The sequence below is a fragment of the Sarcophilus harrisii genome, chromosome 4 (genome assembly GCF_902635505.1).
Source record: "Sarcophilus harrisii chromosome 4, mSarHar1.11, whole genome shotgun sequence".
Taxonomy (NCBI): Eukaryota; Metazoa; Chordata; class Mammalia; order Dasyuromorphia; family Dasyuridae; genus Sarcophilus; species Sarcophilus harrisii.
In genome coordinates this window covers 323,840,839-323,854,098 of record NC_045429.1, presented here as the reverse complement: position 1 = coordinate 323,854,098, position 13,260 = coordinate 323,840,839, and the positions used below count along the sequence as shown (strand labels likewise).

General features: G+C 35.1%; 1 protein-coding gene across 10 annotated transcripts in view; it reads left to right on the top strand.

Annotated features, from left to right (window-relative positions):
- The window catches only part of TANC2 (tetratricopeptide repeat, ankyrin repeat and coiled-coil containing 2), a 535,383-nt gene that overhangs the window by 461,099 nt on the left and 61,024 nt on the right, over positions 1–13,260 (top strand). For all 10 annotated transcript variants that reach the window (XM_031965901.1, XM_031965907.1, XM_031965906.1 and 7 more), the window contains one exon: positions 189–796. In XM_031965901.1, coding sequence (XP_031821761.1) covers positions 189–796 — 608 coding nt within the window. The remainder of the gene's footprint in view (positions 1–188; positions 797–13,260) is intronic.

Sequence of the window (13,260 nt, the reverse complement as noted above, 5' to 3'; positions counted from 1 at the left end):
GATTATGTGAGAGATTCAAATATTTGAAATGAAAGGACTTAGAAAGAACCCATCAAGTTTGCTTCTTTGGGTTTATCTTATGCTACTTTATTCTTTTACCCCAGGCCTCTAAAAGACTTAAACACAAAGAAGTGGCGAAGAAAGTATAAAAGTTCATTCTGCAATAATAATGTCTTTGTCTGTTATAGGAAATTACCAAATTACTGCCCTTCCATAGGATCTTTTTGGATCGCCTAGAAGAGAATGAAGCCATAGACCAGGACCTCCAAGCATATATCCTGCACAGGATTCACAGCAGCTTAGAGATTCAGAATAACATTTCACTCAATGGCAAAATGGACAACACTACATTTGGAAAACTCAGTTCTCATCTCAAGACTCTCAGCCAGGGATCCTATCTGTACCTAAAACTCACATTTGACCTCATAGAGAAAGGATACCTGGTTTTAAAGAGTTCTAGCTACAAGGTAGTTCCTGTATCTCTCTCTGAGGTCTACCTGCTCCAGTGCAATATGAAGTTCCCAACCCAATCTTCCTTTGACCGGGTGATGCCTCTTCTGAATGTGGCAGTAGCCTCTCTCCACCCGCTGACAGATGAGCATATCTTCCAGGCCATCAATGCAGGTAGCATTGAGGGTACTCTGGAGTGGGAAGACTTTCAGCAAAGGATGGAGAACCTTTCCATGTTTCTAATAAAGCGCAGAGACATGACCCGCATGTTCGTGCATCCTTCTTTTCGAGAATGGCTCATCTGGAGAGAAGAAGGAGAGAAAACCAAATTTCTCTGTGATCCCAGGTAAGCTTAAATTCTACAATTAACAGTTTTCTTCCTGTTGCTATGCCATCTTAGTAAATGCCTTTGCTAAGAACTTATTAGGGATAGCCAGGAAGTGCAAGCCTGGAGTCAGGAAGACTCATTTTCCTAAATTCAGATCTGGCCTCAGACATTTACTAGCTATGTGACCCTGGGCAAGTTGCTTGCCCTGTTTGTCTCAGTTTATTCATCTATAAAATGACCTGGAGAAAGAAATGGCAAACCACTTCAGTATTTTTGCCAAGAAAACCCCAAATGGGCTCAGGAAGAGTCAGACATGACTGAAAATGATTGAAAAAACTAATTGTGTCTGTGGAGTGACTGTTATTGGGAATTCAGTTAGCTCCACTAAGATCTTGGGATACAAATAAAAACTAGACCCACTCTCAAGGAGTTCACTGTGTAATGGGAAGTTCACAGGCTGGGAATTGTGAGCCATAGTTTTAGAAAATGGGTACCCACAGGGTACTTCCAGAACTTCAAGGGAGCAGTCATCTTTTGGGGACCCAACCTGTGCATGTGTCTACTGACTTAGATTCCATTGAGGATCACATGCTATTGCTATTTTGATAACTTGACGGTCATGCTCAATGTTTTTCTGAAATGAGAAAAAGATTGAAACTCTAAAAAAAGTGTATATCTCTTCATTGGAGTCAGTGCTAGTTCATTGTGGTAGATTTTTAAAGGTCAAACATTAATCACTTAGACTATGAACAATGAAGTCAACAAGGAGCTGAGCACTACTCTTAGGAAGGAGAATCTTAGCCTTTAGTACTAAAAGAGTTCTTAAGGAATTGTCTGGCCCATTCTTCTGCCTCTGGCAGAGTATAATATAATTATTCCCAGTTTCCAGCAAGTGAAGCCTGAAATGGTTAAATGGTTTGTTTCATAGTCATAGAACTAGCTACTATCAGAGCTGTAATTGCCTTCAGGGCAATTTATTTCCACAGTATATACCAAGCACCTTCTCACAAAAATTTACCTATTTCCACCCAGAGGTATCTGGTAAATATTAATTTTTTACCCCTTTTTTTGCCTTTTGTTTTTCTAAAAACCTGTGTTTCAGAAGGCATCAGACCATATCTGATCTATCAAAGCTTAAGAGAAAAAATTCAGGGCAGAGTTGAATATACTCTGTGATCTAACTCAGAAGGATTAGACATCTCAGGTTCCTTGTCTTAAAATGAAGGTATTAAGACTAGATGTACTTTCAGCTTTAGATCTCTCTTCCCTGCAATGTCTGACCAGTTCATGATTTTTACACCATTGTGAACTCAATCATTATTAGCTCTTTGTAGAGGCAGCTTATTTACAAGCTTTCTGGTGATCTCCCCATCAATTTTTATGTTTCATTAAATACTAACCCATTAGCAATTTGGCCCTGTATTCATACCAGAATACAAAGCCCAAGCAGTGAAATATACCGTGTCTTCCAAAAGAACTTAACTTTTGTTGAAATTCTGTTGAAATGTGGAAAGGGTAAATTTTTTTCCCAGAAAGGCTATTATTTGCTTTCAGTAAGAATTTCTTTCTCTAGAGCTAAGCTGTATCCCAAGGGTTGTTTTTTTTTTTTCTTTTGGCCTGTTTATTTGTTTTATTTGCTTTTAGTTTTGTGTTTCTGACAAAACAAAAATTTGTTCAGAGTATGAAAAAGAAGAATTTTAATTCCCCCCAGAAACTATTTAAGCCTAAACAAAGGTTATTATGGCAAGTCTCATTGGTAATCTTAAGTATCCAAAATTAATATAGAGCAAAGAAACACAATCCTATCTTACATTGCTTAATAATACATTGAGAATTATTTCCAGAAAGATTTAACTAACTTTATCAAGTATTTTATCAACAAACTATCCTGAGTAATTCACAAATTCAAAAGCATAGCTTCTGTTCAAGATACTCTAGTGAACTGGCAGCAATCTGCAAATGAAAAACACAGTGAATTTCCCCAAAATATAGAAATAAAATATCTCTGAGCTTTTCATCTTAAGCATGGAAGAATGAGGCTGATACATTGGGAGAGTAGCTATTGTGTTCAAATCTGCACTAATGAGAGATCACTAGATCATACTTATCCTTTCCTTGTCACAATGGTTAAGGAGTGCAGCACCCCCAAGATCTGGAAGATTCAAGTAAAATTTTTTGATGTGAAAGGAATAATAACTGTATACTTAACAGCAAAGAGTAGGACCAGAAATGTGACCATGGGTTTTAAACTTAACTTTTATTGAAATTCAGCTTCCTATGCTGTCGTGTCTGACACCCACTTTATTTCTAAGGTTTGGTCCCAAAACTTCTTTTCAGTATGCCAATAAGAAGGAAATTTCCTAAGAATTTAATGACAAAAAAAATCTGGCTCTTCAAGGAATTTAATTGTTCTGCCCCCCAGTGTTTGCAGATTATGCCAGTTACAATTGCTCCTGAGAAAAATTTTGGAATAGGAACATTTTGTTTTCTGTAGTCCCTAATCTCTTTGTCTGTTGTGTTCTTCAGTCATTCCTCCACTCCCTTCAAGTCTCTTGATCCAGATTCTTGATTTTGGGGGGAACCTAAGAGCTAGAATTCTTCATTTTCACTCAGATATACCCTTCTCAATCCTCCAAAAAGGTCAGTTTATCCCCGTCAAAAATGGCCATCCAAGAAAGTAAGTAACTTCAGGTTTAACTAAAGGTCAGTCAGCTGCTTAAGAGAGTATCAGGGGTAGTTAGATGGTGCAGTGGATAGAGCACCAGCCCTGAAATCATAAGGACCTGAGCTCAAATCTGGTCTCAGACATTTAATACTTCCTAGTTGTGTGACCCTGGGCAAGTCACTTTTTTTTTTTTTTTTTTTTTTTTTTTTTTGCTATGTACAATGTTCTTTCTCTCTCTCTCTCTCTCTCTCTCTCTCTCTCTCTCTCTCTCTCTTTCTCGCTTTTTATTTACAAGATATATGCATGGGTAATTTTACAGCATTGACAATTGCCAAACCTTTTGTTCCAATTTTTCCCCTCCTTGTCCCCACCTCCTCCCCCAGATGGCAGGTTGACTAATACATGTTAAATATGTTAAAGTATAAATTAAATACAATATATACATGTCCAAACTGTTATTTTGCTGTACAAAAAGAATTGGAATTTGAAATAGTGTACAATTAGCCTGTGAAGGAAATAAAAAATGCAGGCAGACAAAAATAGAGGGATTGGGAATTCTATGTAGTGGTTCATAGTCATCTCCCAGAATTCTTTCACTGGGTGTAGCTGATTCAGTTCATTACTGCTCTATTGGAACTGATTTGGTTCATCTCATTGCTGAAGAGGGCCACATCCATCAGAATTGATCATCATATGGTATTGTTGAAGTATATAATGATCTCCTGGTCCTGCTCATTTCACTCAGCATCAATTCATGTAAGTCACTCCAGGCCTTTCAGAAATCATCCTGTTGGTCACTTTTTACAGAACAATAATATTCTATAATATTCATATACCGCAGTTTATTCAGCCATTCTCCAATTGAGGACTGCCACAAACATTCTTGCACATACAGGTCTTTTTCCCTTCTTTAAAATCCCTTTAGGATATAAGCCCAATAGTAACACTGCTGGATCAAAGGGTATCCTGGGAAAGTCACTGAACCCCAGTTGCCTCAGGAAGAGAGAGAGGGAGGGAGGGAGGGAGGAAGGAAGGGAGGAAGAGAGAGAGAGAGAGAGAGAGAGAGAGAGAGAGAGAGAGAGAGAGAGAGAGAGAGAGAGAGAGAGAGAGAGAGAGAATGAATATCATAAAGAATATGACTACAACTTGAATATGACTTTTTGTATTAAGATTCATTTGGTCAGAGAGTAGGTAGCTGAGAATGACATGATGTTCAATAGACATAAAACAATCAAAAAAGAAATGAAAATCATGCAGCACCTTATCTGAACTGTGTCTCCAACTTTCACTCACATTCACAAGTTGGGTATTCAGAGGGTGGTTGATGAGTTTTACAGATATCCTCTGAGTTGTCATTCAGTCATATGAACCACTGGGGTCTTATTGGCAAAGATACTGGAGTGTTTTGCCATTTCCTTCCCCAGGTAATTTTACAGAGGAGGAAACTGAGGCAACTGGGTTAAGTGACTTGTCCAGGGTCACAAAGCTATTGAGTGTCTGAAGCGAGATTGAAACTCATGAAGAAGAGGCTTCCTGAATCCAAGCCTGTTGTACCACCTATCTGTTCCAGCCCTGTGCATACCTATTTATAAAATTACAGCTCATAGCCTTTTAGACTGTGAATTCCTTGAGAGCAAGGACTGTATTTTGTTGTTCTTTGTATCCCCCAACACAGTATGGTCTTTGACACAGAAGAAGCATTTAATATTTGTTGACTGACTGTTGACTCAATGCCCATTAACAATCAGCCTGTGGATACATTTAACTCTTAGCAAAAGCGTTTACTAAGATGGTATATATATGTACGTATATGTATATGTATATGTGTATATATATAGCAAGAACAGCGAATACTGAACATCACATTTTATGGAAAGAATAAGAATGTGTATTAAGAGCATGGGTGATGGTAAGACACATTTGAAAAACATGTCATTAATAAACATTTATTATGCCCTTGCTATGTGCCAGGCACTTTGCTAAATGGGATACAAAATTTAAAAAGGGACAACAGTCCCTGCCCTCAAGGAGCTACTTGTGATTATTACAAGATACACATGCCAAAGTGACTTTGGCATTATAAATTAGAAATTTGTAATTACAAATGGAAAAAAAAACCTTAGGCTTGTGATAATTTTCTCTGAACATTAAATAGAAAAAGTTTACTATATACTGTCTTAATTGTTTGGCAACATATCTTTCACTTTATTTGAAGTTTTAAAAATTATTTTCTAATTGTATTTATCATTTGACTAACATTCTATTTCCTTTTATTACAACAAATTTCAACTGGATTCTGTATTGTATACAAATTTTTTAAAAGAGTACAACATATTCCTTTTTTTTTTTTTTTTTTTTTTTTGTCTTTCACCCAACATAATTCCTGTCATATAGTAGGTATTTTATAAAGTGCTGATTGATTGATTACTTTTCTAGGTTAGACCCTCAGACCACCAGTGCTAAGATTATTTACTCCCTGATGTCCCTAAAACATCACACACACACTCCTCCCTCTGTTTCCTCTACCCCTTTGAAGATACTTACTACCCCTTCCTAAACTCGTTGGAAAAAGGATATGAGAAGAAAATCCACCATGATGGGACACACTTGTGTTTTCCTTCCCCTCCTCCCCCCATAATTACATTTTGTCTTGTTCTTGACAAAAAAAAACTTTTCTTCCTTTCCCCAGATTGAAGCTAATTCAGAATCTAGAAAATGTATTTTCACAGTGTTAGTTTAATGGGTTATCATAATAATAAGATGACATTCTGATTGATTCTTTATTTTCACTAACCTTACTTCCAAATCTGCATGTTATTCTGCATTGTTAGTTTCATCTATATAAATGAAAATATATTCAGCTCAGCTTTCTATAATTGTGATTTGGAAGCTTGATGTGATTGCACCTAATGAAACTGATATAGCAGAATATGTCATTGGGTTGCAAGGGAAAAATTATATGACAAGGAAGTTCTCTTCTCTGAGTTAAGTCTCCTTAGTTCTAAAATTAGGGTGTTGGACTAGATGAAGATTTCTTCAAACTTGGAGATTCTATTAATCTATTCCTTTGAACTCTATCCAAATGGTCAAATATTAACAATGTTGATAGTGAGTTAGTAGAATATTTTACCTTTTAAAAAGTCAGAGGGTTTTCCATATCAATTTGACCAAGACAGAGAATTCTATATTGGAAATCTTATGTTCCACAGTCCATTCACAGAACAAATAAAAGTCTGTCTTGGTTCTTATGAAATAATCATGCTCCATGCTTAACTTCTCATTTCTTCTCAGTTACCTTTTGTGTGATGTCTACCAATTAAATCATAAACTTCTTGAGGACAGGGAGTGCCTTTCCTTTTTTAACTTTTATCCCCTACATATAGTAATTTTAAAAGTAAGTTAAAACACACTCATTCTACAAACTAGAATTAGGATCACTGGTTTTAAAATAGAAAAAGCTTTAGGTATCATCTAGTAAAAAACACATACACAGAGATACTCCCCCCCCCCAATTTTGGATCCACAGTTTAAAAAAAACAATTATAAACTTTTTGAACCACTTACCAAGTTATTTCATTGGAAATAATGTTAGCCTTTTGATCTCTTGATCGGAGGCCACATCTTCATTATCTTTAGACCTTTCCATTTGTCAGTGAGTAATTTGGTGTTTTGAAATTATGGTTTTATTTCTTCACTACCAATGTAAGATTACAATAATCTGAATCTTTTAGAATTCAACCTTTTGCCCTTAATTTACTATTAGATCCAGATATGAAGTTTTCTTCTAAAAGCCTAAGGACATACTTCCATTGGAAGAAAACGGGGGAGGAATTGTTCTTACCTATGTTTCTTGTCCAATTTTCCAGCACATGAATTTCCTCCTATTTTCTAATTCCCTTTGTCCTCAACAGATTCTATGAGGCCCAAATTTATAAAATTTTCCTAAACTGGCAACCTGTCTTAATCTTTTAAGTTGGCATTTTAGGTTAAAAAAAAAAAAAGTAGGTTATGCTAGTAGATCTCATATCCTTTTTTAGACTTTGCAAATCAGCATTGGTCCCCAGAGCCAGTTTGAATAGGTCACCTTATTCTCATTTTCATAAAAACTGATAAAGAAAATGAAACTTTAGTATATATGTGTGTGCATATTTATATATATATATATACATATATGTATACATATACATATAAGCATTGTTTTGTGAAATAACTAATAAAAACATATTTTAAAATAGTGTTCAGTTTTACTTCAGATTCTAAAGTGGATAAGAATTGGTATATGTGACTAAAGAGAAACTTAAACAGCAGAATTGCATTTTCCTGTGAAACAAATAGAATCAGACAGCAGCCTGAGCATTAAGCTGAATCAAAAAATGGGAAATGCCAGAAATGTCACACAATAATAAATAGCATAGTAATCAGTAACAATTATTGCCAGCTCAGCATAGAATGACAGCATTCTCTTCTTTTTGTAAGTAGAAAGCTAAATGGTGCTATAGATAGAGAGCTGGACCTGGAGTGAAGTTCAAATTTAGTCTCAGACTGTTTATGAGCTGTGTGACACTAGGCAAATTACTTAATCTCCCTCCACCTCACTTTCCTCATCTGCAAAATGGACATCATAATAGCACCTACCTATGAGAGTTGTTGAGGATAAAATGAAATCATATTTGTAAAAGTTAAAACTCTACAGGATACTAGTTATTATTATTAGAACACATAATTTATCTCCAGCAAACAGCTCTTCAGTACCAAAGGAGTTTACTGAAGTTTACTAAAATCAACGCTATCAGCCATTGAGCCATGGAAGAACAATAGTTGTGGAAAATTCATTCATTATAAAGTAATAACTTATAGAAATAGTCTTAAGTCAAAACTATCTGTACTAACAAATTGAAAGTTTAATGAAGATTTTGTTTTAGCTTAGTTTTTAAAATCCCAATTTGTCCCCCCCCCAAAAAAAAAAAAAAAAAGCAATCACTTGCTAAGACATCATAAGTGATGAATCCAGGACAGCAAGGTATAAAGGAAAAAACAGTAAATGTGAAATGGTTAAGAGCCTGCCTCACAAAACCCTGCCAATTGCCTGAAGTCTCTATGGGCAGAATAATCAAAGATGTCTGTTGACCTTCATGTTTTCAAGACTAACAATGTATTAACAGGCACAGAGTTGAAAGCTGAAACCTATGAAACAATGAGGGTGGCAGCACAATCCAAATCAAGCCCCATTTCTCCAAATCTGCTTTGTGGACACTGTGCATAAGGATCCAGAATGTTCATCTTTGTATCTTTGAAGAACCAGTTCCATGCACTGCATGTCTGACCTAGCTAAAATGCTGTTCTTTATTCCTTGCAATTGTAAGGGGAGAAACATTCAAACCTAGAAATTTCTGGTGTTATTAAGAAGCTCTTACACCTGGCTGAACAAAGCTGATCTTTTTTTTAATAATTTTTTTACATTTATATTATATTTTATATATTGTATATTATATTATATTATATATATATTATATTTAAGTTTTTATAATCTTGGGAAAACAAAAATTAAAGCATTTCAGAGTTAACTGGAAAGAAAAGAAGGTAGAGGCAAGAAACTTATGAGAATGTATAAGACAGTGCCCTTTAGGAAATATTTTGAGAAAGTTAAAAGTATTATGGGATAATTTGTTATAGCAAATAGATCAGGTGTTTTTCCATTTTTCTATTCAAACATGTAGCAGGATTTCCCATGGGAAAGAAATTTCTCCTATGCAGGGTTTCCCATGGGAAGGAAATTTCTCCTACCCATAGTTTCTTCAGGCTAGTAATATCTAGTTGACCCATAGGCTTTTTTTAATGTGCTTATTATAAATAGATTTTATTCTCCAGAATAAGAATTAAAGTTCCACTTGTTTACAGTACAGAAAAAGTTTATTCACTTCTTCCCCTCTGCACAGATTCAGGTATTCAGAATGCCCAGATTTAAACAGTAACTTAAAAGTTATTTTTTAACTACTGCTGCCTTGGCTGCAAATTTGAATTCTTCCATTTTTGGAAAACAATGTGTTATGTTCTTTTTTTCTGATACAATTAGTTAATTTCTTCAGGGGTGACACCAGAAGTAACACTTAGGAATGGGACTGCTTAGCCACCTGGGAATTCATCAGGCATGCTTCCTGCCAATGTATGGGCACAGTGATACAACTTAATAATGATAGGGTTGCAAACCTTCGTCAATTCTTTCTGCTGCTACACAGATTATTTGTTCCCAGAAACCTAATTCTTATCCAGAATCTTATCTTATGGTTATTTCATTATATTTGTCAAGGATTTGCTGCTTGTCCTAACCAGTTTTGCATTTGAGTTTGTCATAATGTTTAAAAAAAAAAAAAAAGATTTGAGTGAGTTCTTGGAAGATTCCATCTCTTATTCTCTCTTCAGCTTTGTATTTCTTGCCTGGACAGTCCAAATAATCTTTGTCATTGACTGTAGTGATCTTATTTTTCTTGCCAAAGCTCTTATGTACTAAAGATACATTAAGGATGTTAATTGCATCAATATCAAAGGTTATTCAATCTAAGGAACAATTCTGGAGGGCAGAGACAATTCCACTGAGCTCAAATTTGCTAAGTAAATTGTTATGCTTTGTCATTATTTTCTCACCTTCATAAACCTGAATAAGTAAACACACTGTGTTTTTTGCCTAAGTAAGTAGAAAAGGTCTATGTCTAATTAGTTGGGATGGTCGGGTGGCATTTGATCAGAACTATTAGCACATTTCAATACCAATGGAAAGAGATGACAACCAGCAGTAGTAAGTAAACAAAATTTATCCCCCAAAAGCATGACAGCCTGGACTGCTACACCATAAGTAATAGCTTCATCAGAATTAATTCTCTTGCCTACCTCTTTGCCATTGAATAAATCCTACCTAAAGATTCTACATCTTAGGAGTATGAGTAGAAACATAACTAAAACCTACTTAGACTTAGGCCTGTTTGCATCATTTACCACCATTTAGTGGTAAATTTGAGTGAAAGGCCAATTCTTCATGTTTGGACAACTGTGTCATCCTATTTGTGACCTATCAGATTCTTGGTGTCAAAGACCGTGTTGATGAGATTTATTGGAACTTGATTCTTTGGAACATCCCTGATTAAATGTTCCACATTGGTGAGGATGACCTAACTTGTATTTTTTGGTTTTTTGGTCATAATAGCAAAGATCTCCACTTTCCCATATTGGAAGACTCCCACACAGAAATAAGTATTGCCAAGGTTGATGTCAGCAGTAGGTCTTTTTGACAAAGTTGCTGGGGCTGTCCAGTGAAGAGAAATGAAGGCTGTTGCTGTGATCAGTAAGATACTGCTCACCAATTTTCACAATCATATAAATGCTTCCAGAAGCATAACAAAATCATACCAGACTTAGCTTCCGAATCCTCAGCACTTTGAGCAGTACAAGATGCTGAGGAGCTTTGAATGAAGTGCAGAGTATTGTCTTAAGAAGAGTAATTTTAAGTTTGCCTCTAAATTTTTTTAAGTTAAAAATCTATAATTGAATATTAGTGGAAGACATGCAAAGACAAGCCTTTATTTGCCTTCTGCCTAGACTATTGCAGTAATCTTCTTAGAAGTTTTCCTCTTCTAATGCCTTTATATTCTACCAGAATAATTTTCCTTCTTCATAGTTCTTTGTATTCGCGTCTATAAAATAAGAAAGTTGGACTACATGATGTCTCTCCATTCCTTTATAGCTCTGAATTCTATGATTCAGTTTGTCCAAAATTTTTAATGTCACCCTGTTTCCTGCTGGATAAAGTTTAGGCTTCTTTGGTCTCTAGAGGCTCTGTCTGATTCCACACTCTTTCCAGTCTTCTTTCCTATTACTATTCTTCTTCATGCATAGTAAGACCCATAGTGGAACAAAACTGACTTTTCTTTTTCCCTAAGACACGTGATACAATCTTACTTTGCCAGAATGTTATTTTCCTCATCACCACCCCCAACAACCTCTTGGAATTCTGCCCATATTTTAGGACCCAACCAAAATGTTAACTTCTACTTCCTCAGTATTCCCTGCAATTAATAATTTTCTCCTTTGAACTTAACATAGCACTTTATATTATAACTTTCCAGTGTGTTTACTGTATAATATATTGTGCTATAGTTATCTGTGTGTTATCTACTCAGCTATAAGCCCCATTCCCACAGGAATTATAATCTTATCTAAATTTTTTATCTTCCTCCAATACCTAACACAATGCTAAGACCCCTAAGAACACTAAGTAAATTGTCACACCTTTCTTCCATTTTGCTCACCCATGCAAAATGCCATTCAGAGTGCTCTCAGCTCATGGTAAGCTCCTGAGAAATTCCATGAGTCATTCTGTAACATACATCATTTCATTTGGCTCTCCTTTAATCAAAAGTGTATATAGAACTCTCTTTCAGGCATAGGAACAAGTCAAGCTTGTTAGGAATAGGGAGTCAATTGTTCTGAACAGTCAATGGGGGCATAGATATGGCTTACAAGTAATGTGAAACATTGGGATGACGTATATGTTTAATAGAAGGTTCCTAGACCAATCCTGTGGTAAGGTGCTCTTCTTTACAAATATCTAATGTGGAGGAAGGATGCTTTTTTCATTTTTGTTTTCATTCATCAACATTAAGATAAATGCAGCTCCAGTCCTATCCTCAGTTCATCCCTCAGTCTTTCAGCCTTCATCCTCCCAGGCAATAGGCATATTCCTCTAATCAGAATCAAATGTGTTGTGTACAGAATCTAAAACTAAATGTATGACCATGAAAAAAGGAAATATCAGAGAAAACATTTACTGGATACATTTTTAAGACCACTTGTTAATATGTATTTATAGCCCCACCAATCAAAACTCTAAAAACTAGTGTGAACAAGAATCTCTTGTTAGAAAAAAAAATGTTTCATCATATATAATTATATGAAGATCTGCTTAATATGATGAGATATAATGAAAAGAATACTGGCTTTGAATTTAAGACCTCAGTTCTAGGTCTGTCTCTGCAAGTTTATTTATCCTTGAGAACATAACTCTCTCTGAATCTGTTTTCTTATCTATAAATTTGGGAAATAAGGAAAAATAGATAATAAATATTTCTACAAACTATCTCATAGAATGACTATAAAAAAGACAAGTTACACTATATATGGTGTCCCAAAAGTCAGTTTGGTTTTAAGCTTCAATATAGGCTTGCCTCAGAAATATTGTGGAGTTAGTTCTAGACCACTTCAATAAAGTAAATACTACCATAAAACAAGTCAGTGGATTTTTTGGTTTTCCAATGCATATAAAAATTATGTTTATTCTATATTGTGATTTTTCAAGTGTGTTATAGTATGTCTTTTTAAATATATATACATATAACTTAATATTAAAAAACATGCTTTATTGTTAAAAGAATGATAACCATCTTTAGTGCCAGCATTTTATGTCAATATTAATGGCTACTAACTGATCAGGGTGGTTTGTTGCTGATGGTTGGGGTGATTGTAACAATTTCTTAATTTAAACAAAAATGAAGTTTGCTACATTGATTGATTCTTCCTTTCACCTGAATATTTAGAGGCCATGGTAGGGTTATTAACTGACCTATTATCAAACAATGTTGGGTTTCAGGGAATAGGGAGACCCAAGGAGAGGGGAATGGTCAGTTGTTAACATAATCAGAATGTACACATATTTATCTCTTAAGTTTGCTATCTTATATATATATAAGAATCATGGTGCCCTAAAACAAATAAAATAGTAACATCATTGTAACAGATATAATATAATGAAAAACTCTGAAATATTGTG